The sequence below is a fragment of the Theropithecus gelada genome, chromosome X, assembly GCF_003255815.1.
Source record: "Theropithecus gelada isolate Dixy chromosome X, Tgel_1.0, whole genome shotgun sequence".
Classification (NCBI taxonomy): Eukaryota; Metazoa; Chordata; class Mammalia; order Primates; family Cercopithecidae; genus Theropithecus; species Theropithecus gelada.
Genome location: NC_037689.1, coordinates 52199850 through 52220860, shown reverse-complemented (window position 1 = coordinate 52220860; position 21011 = coordinate 52199850). Strand labels below are relative to the sequence as shown.

General features: G+C 44.6%; 1 protein-coding gene across 2 annotated transcripts; it reads right to left on the bottom strand.

Annotated features, from left to right (window-relative positions):
• Window positions 1–12860: 12860 nt before the first annotated feature.
• Window positions 12861–16767, bottom strand: MAGEB2 (MAGE family member B2). 2 transcript variants are annotated; one of them, XM_025372740.1, is made up of 2 exons: window positions 16677–16767; window positions 12861–14419 (listed from the first exon to the last, which is right to left on the bottom strand). In XM_025372740.1, exon 2 carries the CDS (start codon window positions 14368–14370, stop codon window positions 13411–13413), a length of 960 nt encoding a protein of 319 aa, XP_025228525.1. In that variant the 5' UTR covers window positions 14371–14419; window positions 16677–16767; the 3' UTR covers window positions 12861–13410. The 2 variants fall into 2 exon arrangements, with proteins under 2 accessions (XP_025228525.1, XP_025228524.1); XM_025372739.1 differs by having other exon boundaries at window positions 12861–14375; window positions 16677–16766.
• Between the last annotated feature and the right edge of the window lie 4244 nt (window positions 16768–21011).

Genomic DNA, 21011 nt, shown 5'->3' with positions numbered 1-21011 from the left:
CCCTCTTTGTTATAGGTTGGGGGATGGTGGTCCCTTTCGTCCACATTCAGGGTCTTGACCTTGACTCCAGAACAGTCCAAGGAATTCACCCTCTGCCGAAGGGATACAGTGCCCCTCAACTCCGGATCCTCCCCTTCAAAGCACTTCCGAGGAGGTGAGGACGAGCTTTATCTGTTCACAGCTTCCTGGGGTCTGATGACTGACAACAGGGGTGGAACTCTATGGGACTTCACTGTTTTGGAGTCACCAGTCCCTAGATTCTCATTCAGGGTCTTCACCTTGGTATCTTATCACAGCCTGAAATTTCTCCCTCTACTGACCTGAGTTCGCTAACCTCCAAACAAAACCCTCATCTCCCTGAATACTTCCCTCCCTGGATGGGGAAGTCAGGGCCCCCGGTTATGACTACCCCTATCTGGAGCCTTCTAAACTGGCTAGCAGCAGTGAGACCCTGTCTGGAAAAAAATAAAAATAAATAAAAAAGACAAGGACCACTGGTGCTAACCAGGGGAATGCTAACCAGTAGGGCTGCTGCTGCTCTCTGTTGACGCCCCTCCTGGGAAGAGATCCCGTCCTTTAGCACTCGGAGACTTCACCTTGGCTCCAGTCAGGGTCCAGGTCCTCTCCAACCGAATAACTGGGGCTGCTCCCTTAGTGAAAGGCCCTCCCTCTGGGAGCCTTTCCAGACAGAACTCAACCAGGACCTCCCAGGGTCAACCACAAGGGGGAGACGTTGTGGGTCCCCCTTTGTAATGGGCAGGGAGTAGTCCCTTCAGTCCCTGCTCAGGGTTCTTACCTTTACTCCAGATTAGTACTAAGAATTCACGCTAGGCTTCGGACCCGACTGAAGCTATTGCACCTGTCAGGCCAACAGCCTCACTTTCAAAGCGGAAGTGAGGATGAACCACGTCCCGCTCGGGGTCTCCGAGGGCTGCCAGCAGGGGGTGAGACGCTGGGACCCCGCTGTTCTGGAGTCAGTGGTCCCTAGGTCCTTATTCAGGGTTCTCATCTTGATACTAAGTGGAGCAGAGTAACACCTTTACCGAGTGAAGTCCGCCAACCTCCAAAATCCTCCCCTCCCATAGTCCCTAGAGGGGAAGTCTAGGCATGTTATCGGGCCATGTCCTGGGCTTCAAAGACCTGAAAACAGGGTTAGGGATTTTGGTGGGCCCCTCTTTTGGAGAGAGGTTCCCTGGTTAGCACCAGTGGGCCTCATTTTTTTTTTTTTTTCTTTTGAGACAGCGCCTCACTCTGTCTTCCAGGCTGGAGTGCAGCCGCGCGATCTTGGCTTACCACAACCTCCGTCTCCCAGTCCTCGAACTCCTGTGCTCAAGCGATGCGGTTGTCTTCGCCCTCCCAAAATGTTGGGATTACAAGCGTGAGCCAGAGCCCTGCCTTAAAAAAAAAAAAAAGTGTCTATTTATTTATTTATTTATGTATTTATTTTGAGACGGAGTCTCGCTCTGTCACTCAGGCGGGAGCGCAGTGGCGCAATTTCCGTTCACTGCAACCTCCGCCTCCCAGTGATTCTCCTGCCTCCACCTCACCAATAGCTGGGACTACAGGCGCCCGCCACCACGCCCAGGTAATTTGAGACAGTGTCTCTCTCTGTCGCCCAGGCCAAAGCGCAGTGGCGTGATCTCGGCTCCTAGCCGAGGAGCGCTAGGATCCTCCTTAAGCCCTAGGATCTCGACTTAAGCGCTAGGATCCTCCTTAAGCGCTAGGATCTCGACTCCTAGCGCTTAAGCAATCCTCCCACCTCAACCTCCCGGGTGACTGGGACTACAGGGGTGCTCCACTGCTGCCTGGCTAATTTTTTTTTTTTTTTTTTTCAGAGACAGGTTTTTGCCATGCTGTCCTGGCTGGTTTCGAACTCCTGGCCTCAAACAGTTCACTCGCCTCGACCTCCCAATGTGCTGGGATTACAGGCGTGAGAAACCGCACGGGCTTGGTCTTCATGTTGACTCTAGTTAGGGCCAAGACACCTCTGAAGAACTGAGGCTGCCCTGTTAGACAGAGCCTTCCCCTCCCTGAGACCTTCCAGGCTGAAATGAGAGGCAAGCCAGTTTTATAGCTCTGCCTGTTTTCCAGGGTTAAAAACATGGATTGGGCTCCGTGAAGTCCCCTCATTTGTGGGTTTAGTTTTCCCTTTTTTACTCACTCAAGAACCTCACTTCGCTGCTGGCCAGTCCTGGGACTCCACCTTCCGTTCCATGAATCCTGCTCAGATCAAGGTCCTCTGAGATCTAGGCTGAAGCTTCGATGAGCCACATTAGGCCAGGGATGTTTGGGTCCTGTGAGAGCAGACAGCGGAGTCAGGTTTCTATGGGACATCACTGTTCTGGCTCCTCCTTGTTCTTCATTCAAGGTCCTCCCTGATATCTGCCAGACCCTGGATCCTCCCTCTGGTTAACTGAGGTCATCTTAGGTCAAAACTCTCACTTCGCTGAGAACTCTGAAGGGTAAAAGAGAGGCTGCTCAGTCTGACTGTACTGCCTGGGGCATTCTAGGCCTGATAACAGGTTTGGGTAGATCGAGGAAGGCCCCGTTATCTTTTGGTGTGGTTGTCTTTCCAGTATTTATTTATGTGTGTCCTCCTTATTTTCTCTTGCCTCTCTGAATGAAGGCTTCCTGGGAAATGCCACATCCCTGCAAACTCTTGGACGATGTTCCTACTGCAAACCTTGCAAGTCTGTGCCCCAGGGCTAATGTGAGGTAAAGAAACTATAACACAAAGCAGGGAGTCCAGGGTAGTTGGTGGGTTGTCAGAGAAATATGATGCTGATTTACTCTTTTCAATAGCCAGCAATAGCCTCTTATGTGACTTCTGTTTTAATTGATTTACTTCTTAAGGGGAAGGAGCTGTTCAGGATGATTGTGTGGTCCCTGATTTTGAGGTTATCTGACTGTGCATATGTAGATGATCATATTGTCACTGAATAATATCTCTTTCTCCTCTTTATTCATAGCTTTCATTTATTTTGATATTCTTTATTGCTTTGGCTATGTATTCCAATCCAATTCTTTGGGCACAGAATCCTTCTTTTTAACCCATGAGATATATTTGGAAGTATTGAGAAGAAAAGTGAATTAAGGAACACAAAGTCTGCTCCAGGCAGAGAGGAATAGAATGAAGAGTGTGGGCTCTAGAAGAATTCAGAACAAGAGTCTAGTCCCAGCCCTGTCACTTATTCACCCTGTGAATTTGAGCATGTTACCAAACTCCAAACAAAGAAATTATAATCAAACAAAATGCTGCTTAGCAAGGACAATTATACAATTTATAAAGTGTTTGTGGCAGAGCCTTCCCCAATTGGATACAACTCAACTCTCAAAATTTTTGTCAATGACCAATATTTTTTTCTAACTCCTAGACACCCTTCTATGTTAACCACCCCTGTTTTGATTTTTATTATTTATTTATTTTTTGAGATGGAGGCTCAGTCTGTCACCCAGGCTGGAGTGCAGAGGCACTATCTCAGGTCACTGCAACCTCCGCCTCTGGGCTCAAGTGATTCTCCTGCTTCAGCCTCCCTAGTAGCTGGGATTACAGGTGTCCACCACCACGCCCAGCTAATTTTTGTATTTTTAGTAGAGACGGGGTTTCACCATGTTGACCAGACTGGTCATGAACTCCTGATCTCAAGAGATCCACCTGCCTTGCCTCCCAAAGTGCTGGGATTACAGGCATGAGCCACCATGCCTGGCCACACCCCTGTTGAATGTCCTTTTAATAGAGCGGGCTCTTGATTCTCCAACCCAGGACAAAGAGTGCCAGCACAGTGGCTTCTGGGCATCTTACCTCCCCTGAAGCTGTCATCTTCCTTATTTCTCAGAAACTCACTAGAGATGATGTATGTAGAACACCTAAGTTGTGCACTGTATTAGACTGTGCTGGGATAGGGGCATAGAACACTTTTCACATCTGTCCTAGGTAGGGGTTCTCTCTGGTTTTCCCACAACAGGAAAGTAAATGTTAGGGACAGTTTCCCATTCCAGGCTTAGTCTCTCAACACTGAAATGCACCAACTGCATAAAGCACTTAGGTTTGTGCACTGTGACTGTGTTCTCCTGCACTAGGACAAGAGCACAGGACACATTCCATCCCTGCCCCAGGTTCAGATTCTCTCTGGTTTATCCACGAGCACAGAATAGCTGTTAAGAACTACTTCCCATTCCAGGCTTTGTCTCACACCTCTGAGAGGCACCATCTGAGGGTCTGGCCTCTCCCACAGCCTCATCTAGCCCACTACGTAGTTTCCGTTAAAATTACCTCCCACTGGGGGATTTGAGGTTTCCTAACACGCCAAACTGCCTTGCCTCAGGGCGTTTACACTTGATTGCTCTCATCTCAAACCTCCTCTGTTCCTCATTCCTCCTTTGTACTTGTTCTTTAAGTCTTAGAGAGTACCTCATCATCATTTTTTTTTTTAAGACAGCTGCTCCTAGACTCTAAAATTAAATGGACAAGAAATTGATTTGTTTTGGGGAAAACATTCCCAGTACTAACATGAAGACTTCCAAAGAGCTGATGCTCAATTAATGATTAAGGAATAAATAAGAGAGTGAGTATGAAGTCCAATAAATTTGGATTTCATCTCTCCTACATTCTTTAATAATCTAAGAAAATCCAGATACATAACTCTTAATTTTATAAGAAGAAAGACTAAAAGGAATTAGGCAAACCAAGAATAGACAACCTTTTAAAACAATTTTTTTTATCTCAACAATTTTTAATACAGTGTTCAATCACATTTCCAAGATAATCAATACTCAAGAAAAATCACTATTTGTATGACATTTCTCCAAAGCAGACATAAAAATGTCCAATAGCTATACAAAGATATGCTCAACATCACTAACCATCAGGGAAATGCAAATCAAAACCACAGTGAGATATCGCCTCATACAAGTTAGGAAGGCTATTATAAAAAAAATAAAATAGGACGAGCGTGGTGGCTCAAGCCTGTAATCCCAGCACTTAGGGAGGCCGAGACGGGTAGATCACGAGGTCAGGAGATCGAGACCATCCTGGCTAACACGGTGAAACTCCGTCTCTACTAAAAAATACAAAAAAGTAGCCAGGCGAGGTGGCGGGCATCTGTAGTCCCAGCTACTCGGCAGGCTGAGGCAGGAGAATGGGGTAAACCCGGGAGGCGGAGCTTGCAGTGAGCTGAGATCAGCCACTGCACTCCAGCCTGGGCAACAGAGTGAGACTCCATCTCAAAATAAAATAAAATAAAATAAAATAAAGTAAAACAAAACAAAAACAACAGAACAAAAACCCACTAGAGATGAGTGTTGGCAAGAGTGTACAGAAAATGGAACGCTTCTACACTATGGGTGGGAATACACATTGGTACAACCATTATGGAATACAGTATCAGCTTTCTCAAAAATTAAAAATGGACTACCATATGACCCAGCAATCTCTCATCTGGGCATAAGGAAATGAAATCATCACCTCCTATAGATATTTGTGCTCCCATGTTCACTGCAGTATTATTCTCAATGACCAAGATGTGGAAACAACAAAAGTGTTTATCAATGGATGAATGGATAAAGTAATTGTGGTATATATGTACCATGAAACAGAAAACCAAATACTGCATGTTCTTTGTGGGAGTTAAACATTGAGTACACATGGACACAAAGAAGGGAACAGACACTGGGGCCTACTTGAGGGTGGAAGGTGGAAGGAGGGTGAGGATGAAAAAACTGCCTATTGTGTACTATGCTTATTACCTGGGTGATGAAATAATCTGTACCCCAGACCCCCACGACATGCAATTGCCTATATAACAACCTGCACATGTACCCCTGAAACTAAGATAAAATTTTAAAAAATGTTATTTAGCCTCGAAAAAGAGATTCTGCCATTGCAACAACACAGATGAACTTGGGGGACATTATGCTGAGTGAAATAAACCAGACACAGAAAGAAAAATGCTACATGCTATTAATCTCTCTTATATGTAGACTCTAAAAAGAAAAAAAGTTAAATACATAGAAAAAGAGAATAAAACAGTAGTTACCAGAGGCAGGGTGGGGAGGGGATGCAGAGATGCATGTCAAACAGTAGAAAGTTGCAGTTTTGTAGGACGAATAAATCTAGAGATCTAAAGTACAGTATGAGGACTACAGTTAATAATATTGTATTGCATACTGCAAATTTTCTAAGAGTAGATTTTAGGTGCTCTTACCACAAAACAAGGTAACTATATGATATAATGGATATATTAAATTGCTTACCTGTAGTAAGCATTTCACCATGTACTGTAATGCATTGCTTAACAATGAGGATACTTTCTGAGAAATGCGTTGTTAGGCAATTTCATTGCTGTGCAAATATAATAGAGTATACTTACACAAACTAGGTGGTATAGCCTACTACACACATAGGCTATTTGGTATAGCATATTGCTCCCAGGCCACAAACCTGTACAGCATGTGACTGTACTGAATACTGTAGGCAAATGTAACACAGTGCTAAGTATTTGTGTACCTAAATGTAGAAAAGGTACAGTAAAAAATATGATATAAAAGGTTGTTAAAAATCATACACCTATATGGAGTATTTACCATTAATGTAGCTTGCAGAACTGGAAGTTGCTTTGGGCGAGCCAGTGATTGACTAGTGAATGAATGTGAAGGCCTGGGACATTACTGTACACTACTATAGACTTTATAAACATTGTACAATTAGGCTACACTAAATTCTCAAAAGTAGTTTTCTTTCTTTAACAATAAATTACCCTTAGCTTACTGTAACTTTTTTGCTTTATAAACTTCTTAATTTTTTTTAGCTTTTTGACTCTTTGTAGTAACACTTAGCTTAAAACATAAGCACATTGTACAGCTGTACAAAAATATTTTCTTTCTTTATATTCATATTTTATAAGCTTTTTTCTATTTTTACTTTTAAAATTTTTAAACCTTTTTGTTAAAAATGAAGACAAAAGCACACACATTAGCCTAGGCCTACACAAGGTCAGGATCATCAGTATCACTGTCTTCCACCTCCACATCTTGTCCCACCGGAAGGTCTTCAGGGACAATAATACACATGGAGTTGTCATCTCTTATGATAACACCACCTTCTTCTGAAATACAACCTGAAGGACCTGCCTGAGATTGTTTTTACAATTAACATTTTTTTTTTATTAGTAGTAGTACAAGGAGTGCACTCTAAAATAATAACAAAAGTAACACCTGTAATCCCAGCACTTTGGGAGATTGAGGCGGGCAGATCACTTGAGGTCAGGAGTTCGAGACCAGCTTGGCCAACATGGTGAAATTCCCTCTCTACTAAAAGTCCAAAAATTATCCGGGCGTGGTGGCAGGCCCCTGTAATCCCAACTACTCAGGTGGCTGAGGTAGGAGAATTGCTTGAACCCAGGAGGCAGAGGTTGCAACGAGCTGAGATTGCACCACTGCACTCCAGCCTGAACGACAGAGCAAGACTCCGTCTCAATTATTACTACTTTTAATATTACTACTTATTAATTAATATTAATATTTTAATATTATTACCTATTAATTAATATTACTACTTATTTAATATTACTAGAATATTATTACTACTACTACCCTGTCTCAATTCTTATTACTTTTAATGGCAAAAAATGTAATTACTTTTGCAGCAACCTGATTTTTAAAAAGTATAGTATAATAAAGATATAAACCAGTAACATTGTTTTTTATTATCAGTATCAAGTGCTATGTACTGCACATAATTGTATGTGCTATACTTTTATAGGCCTGGTAGTGCAGTAGGTTTGTTTTCACCAGCATCACCACACACATGTAAATAATGCAGTTTTTTAGCTCCATTATAATCTTATGAGACCACCATTGTATATGTGGTCCTGATTGAAACATCATCATATGGTGCATGGCAATATATGTATATCAAAACATCCTGCTGTACAACTTAAATTTATACAATAGAAAAGTCCTTATTCATATGCTATGTTATCTTGTTCTGGACCACAAAGAGAGACCTAAGGATTTCCAATTTGTTGATAAAAAATTCCAGCACTTTTACATTTATATATGGAAAACAGAAATAAATATGTTATCCATGTTATTCATAAACACAGATACTGAAGCTGAATAAATCTTCTATTAAAATGAATACATTTTAAAAGTGCCAAAAATAAAAAAGATACATCTTCCAATTATTCAAGTGGAGCAAAAAACAAAAATAAGACATACAATATGTTTGCCCTAGGTCGAAATTGGCTCTCCACTACTTAGAATGTTGCCTTCTCTTTTCAACTACAAAGTGAAGAATCTGTCTCAGATCTCACTAGATGTAGGAGGAGCAGCGGGACGTGGCTCTGGTATGTGCCCTGGCCATGGCAGTAGCACAGCCCTGGCTGCAGCTCTGGCTCAGGCTCTCTCTGCTTCATCTTTCAAGGCCTCTCTATATTTCATCCAGCCATGGAATTCAGGACCTCCAAGGGTCAACAGCAGGGCCTGAACTCTTCAGGACCCCAGTGTTCTGGGTGGGTGCTTTCTTAATTACTTTTAAGGGATCTGGCATTTGTATCTAACAGATCTTGGGCCTTATCTCTCTCCTGACCTAAGCTTGCCCTCCTTAGGCCAAAGCTCTCAAGTTCCTGACAACTGTGAAAAATAAATGAGAGGATGCTCATCCTGACAGTTCTGCCTGGGACCCTCTAGATCTGAAAGCAGACAGGGGCTAGTCTTTTTGTAATAACCAATATTCTGCAGTGTTTGTTTTTCCAGTCCTGATTTATGTATGTCCTCATACAGGCTCTTGCCAGTGGGATTAAAGCCCTCTTGGGAAACGCCACATCTCTGCAAACTCCTGAACAGTGTCCTCTCTGCAAACCTTTCAGAGAACAGGCCCCTGCCCTAGGAATGATGCAATATGGGAAATCTACAGCACAAGGCAGGGGGCCCAGGATAGGTGGTAGGCTATAAGAGAAAAAGCAAATGTTGATCCCCCATTCTTGCCCAGCCAGATTTAGGGTCTCATGTAACTTCTGTTGTGATATATTTACTTTTTATAAGGAAGTGGCTGAGTCAGATTATTTTTTTTGTACACCCTCATTTTTTGGATTTATTGGACATCACATATGTATGTAAATTCTGTCATCAAAATATTTTTTTTTTCCTTACTCAAACCTTCCATTTATTTTGATATTTTTATTGTTCTGGCTATATATTACAGTCCAATAGTTTGGCCACAGTCTTTCTTTTTATTGCCTCTGGTACATTTTGCAGTAATGAGAGGAAAAGTTAATTAAGGAACAAGGTCATCCTTAGTCTGAGAGGAGTGGCACAGTGTGGGCTTTTGACTAACTCCGACCAGGGTTCTCGTCCCAGCCCTGTCATTACTAGCAGGGTGAACTTGGGCACGTTACTAAATTCTATGAGCCTCAGGTTCTGCATCTATGAAATGGGTTTGGTAAGCCCTGTCTGGTAGAACTGGCAGGATGTGGGTAATGAATGGAAAGCACTTGGCACATAGACTGGCATGTATTGGATCTCTTCTGCTGACTGGTAGCTGAACTTTCAGACCAAAGATTTCCCCTCCCCTAGACCTTATATAAAGAAGTGATGAGGTGCCTCCCCTAACAGTCCTGCTCTGAGTCTTCTAAGGCTGATATCAAAGGGTAGACACTTTGTTGTCCCCTCTATTCAAGGCTATGTTGTCCCCTCAGTCTCCACTCAGATTCCCTGATTTTACTCCTGGCAGGGCCTGGGGATCCCCTCCTTCTTGACCTGATGACATCTCTTCATAGTGAGGCCCACACTTTCCTAAGATCCAACAAGAGGAAGCAAGGATGGCCTCATCTGGCTACATACCTGCCAATGGTGTCACAAGAATGAAACCTGTGGCAGGCAGTTCAAGGCCCTATCATGGGTAGTTCCATGCAGGGTCCTAACTCAGGGTCCTACATTTTTAACTTCTGGACAGGCCGAAGATTTCTTTTTCTGTTGATGTGAGACTGCCACCCTAAGATCAAGACCCTCACTTCCCTTGTTACCCTTGAGTAGGACCTGATGGGAAATTCCAGCTGACATTTCTGCTTGGGGTCTCTGAGGGCTGACAAGGATTTTGTGTGGCTCCTACTGATGTGGGGTCTGTGGTCCCTTACTCTTCAGTTTCCTCATCCTTATTCCTGTCACACCCTGTGCAAATCCTTCCTGTCTTGACTTGAGGCCTATCTCCCCATATGAAGGGAATTGAAGACCAATTCCCTGGTACACCCTAAGAAGAAGTAAAATTTGCTTCATGTTGCCATAACTGCTCATGTTCTCCCTAGGCTAACAGTAGTGGAAGGAATCTGTGCTACCCTCACTGTTATGGGGTAGGTGTTCACCTCAGTCTTCAGGGTCCTCACGTTGACTTCTGCAACAACCTAGAAATCTCTCTACTGACCTGAGGCTGCCCATTTTGTTAATATTTTTCACCTCCGCGAGATTACCTGGGAAGAAGTGAGTATGATACATCATGTCATCGTGTCCAGGTCTCAGGTCTGACAGTAGGGACAAGGTTCTACGTGACCCTCTTCTTTCTGGGAGGGGTCCCTTCATTGTCACTCAGTGTCATCATGTTGAATCCTGTTAAGGAGCCAATATCCTCCCTCTACTGAATGGGGCCTCCCCTATTAGTCCAAGGACTTCATGTCCCTGAGACCACTCCCCGGCCCTCAGCAAATGTGGGGTAACCCCAGCCTGAAAGCTATGCTTATGGCCTCCCAGGGCATAAGTTTCTTTTCTTTTCTTTCTGATGAAGTCTCGCTCTGTTGCCCAGGCTGGAGTGCAGTGGCGCGATCTCTGCTCACTGCAAGCTTAGCCTCCCAGGTTCAAGCAATTATCCCTGCCTCAGCCTCCCAAGTAGCTGGGATTACAGGCGCCCACCATCATGCCCAGGTAATTTTTGTATTTTTTAAGTACAGACGGGTTTTCGCCATGCTGGTCTTGAACTCCTGACCTCAAATGATCCACCCACCTTGGCCTCCCAAAGTGCTGGGATTACAGGCATGAGCCACTGCATCCGGCCAGGCATAACTTTCTAAGGACATCCTTGTTCTCTGTTCACCTCTCTAGCAGTTGTTTCCCTCTTTCCCCATATGAGATTTTTACCTTAACACCTATCATGGCCTGGGATTCCACCCTTTGCTTAACTGGGAGGCCAGCCTGTAAATCAAGTCTCATCTCCTTGGGATTCTCCAGGAAAAAGACAGGGGCACCAGGGCCCACCAGCTCCTCCCTGGGCCTCCTAAGGCTAATAGCAAAGGAATGACTAGAGGCAGGCCTGCCAGTTATGGGTTGAATGGTCCCTATATCCACATGCCAGGCCTTCACCTTGACTCTGCCCCCTTCCTGGGACTCCACTCCTTACTGACCTGAGGCCATAGCCTTCAAACCAAAGTCCTCACCTTGCTGGGACCTGAATTGGAAGTCAGTGTCCACCAGGACAGTTCTGGACTTCACAAGACTGACGATTGGAATGTGACTTTACAGGCCCCCAACTGTTCTGGCTGGGTCCTTCCATCATCCTCATTTAGGTTTATTATGTTCATTCCTATAAGAGGCTGGGATTCCTTTCTCTACTGACTTGAGGATGCTGCCCTTAGGGCTCTTACGTCTCTCAGATGCCTGAAGAATATGTGAGGGGATGCTCAGACTGACAGCTCAGCCTAGGACTGTGTCTGAGAGCAGAAGGGAATGGTCTATGTTAAACCCCTGCCTGATATTCTGGGATGTTGGTCTCCCCAGCCCTCATCTTGGCTCTGTCTCTTGGATTAAATGCTTCCTGCAAAATGCCACATCTCTGCAAATTCTAGAACAATTTCCTCTCTGTAAACATTGCAGAGAATGGGTCCCTGTCCTAGGAGTGGTGTGATACCGCAAAGTTGTAGCACGAAGCAGGGGGCCTAAGACTGGAGATGGGCAGCCACAGATAAGACACATTGATCTATTTCTTCTCTTTATCAGCTAGTCTTACACGTTCATGTAATTTCTGTTCTGATAGATTTATTTTCTACAGGGAAGAGATTGTTCAGGATGATTTGGGGAGCCCCTGATCTTTTGAGGTTATCTAACATTGCAAATGTAGATAATCATTCTGTCACTGAATATTGTCTTTCACTTATTTATACCTCTCAGGTTTTTTTGGTATTATTGTTGCTGTGGTTATGTATTCCAATCTACTAGTTTGGGTACAAGGTTATTCTTTTATTACCTGAAACACGTTCTGCAGTAATAAGAAGAAAACCAAAATATTTTTTCAAGGTTTGCCTCAGGCTGAGAGGGGTGGAGCAGTGTAGGCTCTAGGGTAATTCAGATCAGGGGGCTTATCCCAACCCTTTCACTACTGGCCCCGTAAACTTTGGCAAATTACCAAACTCAGTGAACCTCAGACTCTTTACTGTAAAGTGGGTTTGATAAGCCCCATCTCGTACTACTGGTGGAATATATGTCATGCATGCAAATGTGTCTGTCTCGTCAATTGAGACATCAGGAAGTGGCAACTATTACTATGATGATTTTGATCAGAGACATTACCAACCTTCCAGCTGAGATTAAAAAAAAAAAAAATCCATTATATCTCAGAGAATACACAACATTTTAAGACTGAAAAACCACATTCAGTCAAAATGCTGCTTAGCAATGAAAACTATTCCTTTCATCACCTCTTTTTCCTATTTTTTATGAAGTATCTCACCTTCTTCCATGATGACAGCTTCTCCTAGACTCTACAATTGCATGAGCACAAGTTTGGTCTTCTTTGACTAAACACTCCCAGTACAAGCAGGAAGACTCCCAAAGAGCAGATGTTCAATTAATATTTAAAGTAAGAGTCACAAACAAGAGGATTAACTAACTATGATTTAATTTCTCACACATTCTTGAATAACATAAACAAATCCAGGTATGTATCTTTATGAAAAGAAAGATTAAATGGAGTAAACCAAGAATTGAACATTTTTACCCCTCTGGCTTCTGATCCCAAATACTTCACTAAGAGGTCTTTCACATTTCCAAAGATATTTCTATTCCAATGCCACATTTTCTTGTCCTGGATTACAAAGGTGATTTAAGGATTTCTATTAACAAGTTGTTTCACTCAAAAAACAAGACACTTTCTGCTATCCCTGAAAAACAGTAATAACAGGGTGATCCATATCATTTGTAAATTTTACATTCTGAATCTAAATAAACCTGTTGAAAGAAACACTAGTTGAAAAAGAGAAAAAAGTCAACAAGTTATTCATGCATAACAAGAACAAAAGTTAACAGGCCTTTTAAATTACAAAGTGAAGAATCTGCCTAAGACCTCAACTGGGGGTGAGAACAGCAGGTAAACTGGGCTTTGGGAGATTGATTGGCCATGGCAGTAGTGCAAGGCCTGGGTACAACTCTGGCTCAGACTCCGGCTTTCCCTTCATCTCTCAAAGCCTCTTCATAATGGGCTGGGAAGGCACAGGGGGTGGTACCATTCACCTTGGCCAAAAACTCCAGGACTTTCATCTTGCTGGTTTCGGCATAGGCTCTTGGACCCCACAGGAATTGATAGCGTGGGGGATCACTGTTGGGCACCTGCTTGTACTCCAGATATTTTTCCTCCACCAGATCTTGGGTGATGAGCTTCCGGGGTTCCCCGAAGACTAAGTGCTCCTCTCCATCATAGACTCCCAACATATTCAGGAATTCCCAGATATCTTCCTCAGTGGCAGAGTTGCCATTTAAGAAGATCACACCCAGGAGAGGCATCAGAAGCCCGCTCCTGGGAAAGTCCCAGGTACTGAGCAGGCATTCTTCATCGGTGAGGTCTACCTTGCTGTTGAAGGTGTAAGTGTGGCCGTTGGGTTTGACTTTATTCAGCTCAAGGCCAAAGACAAGACTCAGGTGCTCAGAGGCTTTCTTGAGGATCTCAGGGAAGTGCTCCCTGAACCTTTTGCCAACAATCTTCAGCATTTCTCCCTTTGTAACGGACTCTTTTATTTTATACTTGTACAACAGGAACTGCACCAACATCCCTGCCTTCCTGGTTAGAGGATCTTCGCTTGAGCTCTCAGTAGATGTTGAGGCCTGGGAGGAACTTGCGTTTTTCTCACCTTGGCTCTTGGCACCTTTTTTAGATTTTGTGGATGAAACACCTGCAGCAGCAGCAGCAGCGGCAGTGGTTGGGGCTCTCTGAGGCTTCTGGGGAATGCCAGCAGCAGGAGAGCTTGAAGCAGCACCCCCAGAAACAGAAGAGGAACAGCAGGGGGCCTCTTCTTCCTCTGCTTCAGTGACCTGAGGAACATTGAGACCCTGGGTCTCGTCTCGGGCCTTGCGGCGTTTCTCACGGGCACGGAGCTTACTTTTCTGACCACGAGGCATGATGGCTGGGTACACTAAGAAATGTGAGCAGAAGAGGTGGTTAGTATACCTGGAGATGGGAGAAAGAAATCTGCGAGCACCTTTAGCTGGAAGACCCCATCTTGGCTTTATTGAAGGAAGCCTGCCTTTGCAAGTTCCCCTGAAGGCACTGTTCTAGAAAGCCACAATGCTCCTGTTGTCCTGGTCAGCCTTTCCCCTAAGACACCAGAGAAGAACCATAGAACCTCTATAGTGAGTTTCAGACTGCATTCTGTCAGCCCTGCCTTGGGCTTACTATGGTGACAGGAGGTACTGGCAGCGGGGCCTCCTGTCTTCTGGTATTTGAGGTTTTATCAGTTCACTTTTAGGATTATCTTATGAAGTCTTGGCAGGGCCCGAGCCACTCCCTTCCGCCATTGTGAATTTGACACCTCAAAGCTCCCTGGATTCATGAGAAGGAATTGAAGGGGTGCCTCAATCCACCACTCTGACAAGTGACACCCAGTGCTGAGCGTTCAGTGAGGTCTTTGATGTCTTGGAATCATTAGAGTCTTCAGCTCTCATTCAAGGTCCCCACCTTGGCTTCATGTAGGGCTTGGCACCAGCCCCCTTCTGCTGACTGGTGGCTACAGCTTCAGACTAAGAATCTCACCTCTCTTAGATCTTATATAAAAAAGAGAGGGGGACACTAGAACTGATAACCCTTTCCTGAGCCTTCTAGGGCTGAAAATAAAGGGTTGAACTGGATTCTTTGATGTCTCCACTGTTAAGGGTTCAATGGTCCCTTGAATTCTCACTCAGATTCCTCAATCTGACTCCTGATAGAGGAGCTCTCCTTTTTATTGAACTGAGATCTATGTCGTCATAGTAAGAGCCAACCTCCCTGAAAATCCATAGGAGGAAGTGAGGGTGGCCTTATCTGACCAAATGTGGTCTTCCCAAAAGTAAAAGCTGTGGCAGGCAGATAACTGCCCTGTGATAGATGGTCCCGCATACAGTCCCAACTCAGCCTCTAAATTTGACTCATGAGAGGGTCTAATATTCTTCCCTGATATGGTTTGGATCTGTATCCCCACCAAATCTCACGTCTAATTGTAATCCTCAATGTTGGAGGTGGAGCCTGGTAGGAGGTGACTGGATCATGAGGGCAGATTTCTCATGAATGGTTTAGCACCATTCCCCTTAATGGTGAGTTCTCATGAGATCTGGTCATTTAAAAGTGTGTAGCACCTCCCCAGGCTGGGCGCGGTGGCTCACGCCTGTAATCCCAGCACTTTGGGAGGCTGAGGTGGGCAGATCACAAGGTCAAGAGATCGAGACCATCCTGGCCAACACAGTGAAACCCCGTCTCTACTAAAAATACAAAAAAAAAAAAAAAAAAATTAGCCAGGTGTGGAGGTGGGCGCCTGTAGTCCCAGCTACTCGGGAGACTGAGGCAGGAGAATTGCTTGAACCTGGCAGGTGGAGGTTGCAGTGAGCCGAGATCTCACCACTGCACTCCAACCAGGCAACTGAGCGAGATGTTGTCTCCAAAAAAAGAAAAAGTATGTAGCACCTCCCCTGGCCTCTTGATCCTGCTCTGGCCATGTGACATGTCTGATCCCCCTTCACCTTCTCACCTCCCTGAGACCACCTCCAGAGGAAATGAGAGGGCATCTCAGCTTGCCAGCTTTGCCCTGACCCTCCTATTGCTGGCAGCAGATGTGGGTCTTGGGTGTAGCCCTCAACTTCTTTAGTTCCTGGAGAGGAAGTTAGGTTGCACCGCATTTGTCATCTCAGCCTGGGACCATCTAAAGCCCAGTGCACGTCGGCCTGGGAACTGCTCAGCATGACTCCTCTTTTGGGTAGAGGTCCACTCATTGGTACTCAGAGTCCCCACCTTAACCCCAGTTAGGTTTTAGGTTGATGCCATATGAGCAGAGGCAGGGCTGCTTCCTAGGTTCAAGGCCCTCCCCTCCCTGAGGCTTTCCAGGCACAGCTTCGCTGGGGCCTCCCAGAGCCATCTGCAGGGACAAGACTTAGTGAGGCCACCTCTGTTAAGGGTAGGAGATATTCTCTTCACTCCACATTTACGGCCCTCAAATTGATTTCATTTAGGGCCTACATCCACTCTAAGTGCAGAATGAGGCCTATCGCCTACGTCCAAGCCTCCTTCCCCCGTGACTGCCCCTCCCCTCACCCTTCCCCTGCCCTGGAACTTTCCAGGTGGAATACTGCCGGACGGCTTTACCGGAGCCTCTCAGGACCAAATGCAGAAGCGGGACTTAGTGGCGCCCTGTTTGTTACGGGTGGGGGCGGTCTCTTCAATTTACACTCAGGGTCCTTACCTTGACTCCCGACCAGTCCTGAGAATTCACCCTCGGCTGACCAGACGCGACACCCCTTATACTTGCTGGGGTCCTCGCCTCCAAAGCGGAAGTCAGAATGAGCTACATCCGCTCGGGTCTTTGTCTTCAAGCGGAAGGATGTGTCACATCCGGCAGCCCGTGGCCTTGGAGGACTGACGGCTGGGGTAGGTCCCCGCTGGACGTCACTGTTCTAGCGTCGCTGGTCCCTACGTCCCCACTAGGGGTCCTCACTTCAGTATCTAGCAGCCTGGGACAAATCTGCCTGCTGACCCAAATCCGCCAGCCTCCAAACAATACCCCCACCTCCCTCAGTCCCCACCGTGAAAATCAGAGCATGCCACACAGGCCACGCCTGCCTGGGCCTCACAGGCCTGACAGCAGCGGCGGGGCTCTGTGAATGTGCCTCTTTTGGGGAGAGGTCTTCTCACCTGCACTCAGAGTCCTCACCTTGATTCCCGTGAAAGCCAAGAGTCTCTCTCTGCACAACTGGGGTCACCCTCTTCAGACAAAGGCCCTTCCTTCCCCGAGACTATACAGGTGGAGTTAAGGGGACTCAGAGATAGTTATTTTGGGACCTCTCGGTGCTAATAATGGCGAGGGGCTCCGTTTGGCCCCCTCTGCTGGTGTTGCGGGGCAGAGAGTACCTTCATAACACTTAGGATCCTCACCTTGACTCCTGTTAGGGCCTGGGTTTTGTCTCTTTGAACTAGGGCCATTTCCGCTAGTCCAAGGTCTTCACCTCTGTGAAACACACCAGGCATGTTGATGGGGTTTCTCCACCTCATAATTCTCTTCTGGGCATCCCAAGAGTGACAGCATTGGTGGAATTTGTGGGCTCCTCTGTTCTGGGGTGGGTGGTTTTGAAACTGCCCCTATGAACTGTATAAAATTAATCAGGGAAGAGGGAAGGGAGATAAATGAAGGTAAGCCAAGCTTGTGGAACATTCAGCATTAATCATGAAGTCAGCTTGCTCTCTGACCTGCTTCCTCATAGTTATTTGGTGCCTATTATCCCAAAATCATGTAGATCCTGTTACTAGATTATAGTTCCCCTTAATTCCTATATAGATAACAATTTGAACATAATGAAACTTTTTTTTTCTTTGAGATATTCCTTCAGGTCCTGCATAGTGATGATTCTAAGGACTCAGCTGGTCTGAAGGACCCCACTAATGCCAGCTGCTCTAAAGGACCCTACTGACATCAGCTGGTCCAAAGGACTCCACAGGAGCTGACTCAAAACAAAACAAAACAAAACAAAACAAAAACAAAAACAAAAAAAACTCAGTTTCCACATTCTAATGATTTCATCCCCTTTATCCCAACGAATCAATAACCTCAGTTCTCCAGCCCGTCGACCCCCATGATTTCCTTGCAAATCCCAGCCCAGAACTCTTTGGGGAGATGAATTTGAGAGTCTCTTCTCATCTCCTCACTTGGCACCCTGCAATCATTAAACTCTTTGCTGCAAACTTTGCCATTTTATTATAGTGTGTCTGTTACTTTGCAGCCGACACACAAACCTGTTGGTCCTATAACAGTTCTCTTATTCCCCTTCAGGTTCCTCACCATGACACCTGACCAGTTTTGGGGCACTCCATCCTCCACTGACCTGAGGCTGTTCCTATGAGATCAAGGTACTCACCCTCTGTGCACCTCTAAACTGGAAGTTGTGGTGAGCTCTATTTAGCCAGGGCTGTTCTGGACTTTGAAGGGTTGACAGCCTGAGCTGGACTTTGTGGGACCCCACAGTTCTGGCTGGGTCTTTCCATCATCTTCATTCAGGGTCCTCACGTTCATGTCTATCAGAGGCTGAACTCCATCAACTGACATGAAGTTGACCTTCTTAGGCCACGTCCATGAGAGGTCTGAAGATTAAATGAGTGGATGCTCAGCCTGACAGTTCTGTCTGGAGCTCTGTAGGTCTGAGAGCAGATGAGAGCCAGTCTATGCATAACCTCATATATTCTGGGATATTGGTTTCCCATGTCCTCTGAACTGGGGATCATCTTTGATTAAAGGCTTTCTGGGAAATATCACATCCCTGCAAACATGGCCAGTTTTTCTTCTGCAAACCTTGCAGAGAAGGAGCCGTGTTCTAGGAGTGATGTGAGATGGGGAAGCTGAAGCACAAGGCAGAAGCCACAGGACAGGTAGTGGGCTGTCAGAGAAAAAACATGCTGATCTTTTCCATCTTGCTATACTTAGATTCTCGTGTAAATTCTCTTCTGACAGATTTATTTTCTACAGGGAAGAGACTGTCCAGGATGATTTTGGGAGCTTTTGATCTTTTGAGATTACCTGATAGTGCATGTGTAGATGAACGTATTGACACCAGGTACTATTTTTCTTTTCTTTATTTATGCCTCTCATTTATTTTGGCATTCATATTGGTCTGGGAATGCATTTGACCCAGTAGTATGGGCACAGAGTCCTTCTTTTTATTGCCTGAGATACATTTTTCAAAATTAGAGAGAAAAAAATGAATGAAGTAACACAAGGTTAGCCTCAGAGTGGGAAGATTGAAACAGTGTGGGATCTAGATTAATCCAGACTGGGGTTCTGGCTTCAGCCCTGCCACTTACCAGTTATGTGAACTCAGGAACGTTACTAAACTCTGTGAGCCTCGGGCTCTGCATCTGTGAAATAGGTTTGATAAGCCCTTCCTTGTGGAATTGGTGAAATGTGGTTAATGTATGTAAAGCACCTGACACAATACTTGGCCTGTATTGAGATTTCAGCATGGCAGCTATTACCTATGATTAACGTGAACTCTGATGATACCACCCATCCCACTGTGATTGATTTTCTTAATCCAATAGATGTCAGAGAATATGCAGCATTCTAGAAGAAAGAAAACCCAATGAGCCAAAATGCAGATTAGCAAGAAAAATCAAGTAATATTTCCCCATTAAATGATAAATTATTCAATGTGAGGTAGACTTCTCCAGTTAGGTGCAACACAACACATCTAACATTTGTGTCAAGGACTAACAACTTCCTTCCCTCCCAGTGTCACTTCCATCTAAATCACCTTTATTTTCATAAATTTAACAAGCACCAAAAACCTAGAACTTGCTTAGAACTTGCCAAATTATGTACACGATAGCCTAATTTGAATGCTCCTTTTAATGAAATTGACTCTTAACTCTCCCAGCCCAGTGCAGAGTACCCAGCGGCTTCTTATCATTTCATCTTAAGGGAATATCATCCTTATTTCTCAGAAGCTCACTGGATACAATGTATATAAAGCAGCTAGTTTCTGCACTGTGTTCATCTGCGCTGGGACAAGAGCATAGGACACTTTCCAATGCTGCCCCTAGTGGAGCTTCTCTCCAGTTTTCTCCAAATACCAAAGTTAAGAGCACTTTTCCATTACAGGCTTAGTCTCTCAATTCTGAAGCTTACCATCTGAGGGTCTTGCCCTGCTCACCACTCCCACAGCCTCCTCCAGCCCAGCGTGCAGCCTCACTTAAAATTACCTCCCAGCGAGGGACTTGCAGTTTCCTAAGGCCCTAACTTTCTTCTTCTCAGAGCATTTACGCTACACACTCTCATCTGGAACCCTTCCCCCTTTCTGACCCGCCTCCATCTTTTTTAACCTTGTCCTTTGGATCTGAGAGATACTTTCACCGTGTATTTGTATGATAGCTGCTCCTAACGACTAAAATTCTTTGGACAATGGGTAAAACTTTCTTTTTTATTTCTTATCATCTCCAATGCTAACATTGAGCAGAGAATTGATTACTATTTAAGGAATAAAAGAGCCAATGAACAAGAGTACTAAATGAGTACAATTTAATTTATCTTACATTTTTGAAAAAGTCAAACAAATCCAGCTATATATCTTTTAATTTTATAAAAAGAAAGACTAAAAGGAATAAGGCCAATCAAGAATTGAACACATCTCACCTTTTTTTTTTTTTTTATTTCGTGATTTTGACTATTTGAGTGTGGAGTTATTTCACATTTCCAAGAAAATACCTATTCTGATGTTATGTTATTTTGTGTGGATCACAGGGGGAAAAAAATCAAGGATTTTCACTTTTTTTAAAAACTAAAAACTCTCATTCTTTTTGAATTATTTATTTATTTTTTTACTTTAAGTTTTGGGATACATGTGCAGATACATGTACAGGTTTTTTACATAGGTATCCATGTGCCATGGTGGTTTGGTACACCTATTAACCCATCATCTAGGTTTTAAGCCCCATACGCATTAGGTATTTGCCCTAATGCTCTCCCTCCCCTCCCCCCTCCCCCGACAGTCCCTGGTGTGTGATGTTCCCCTCCCTGTGTCCATGTGTTCTTATT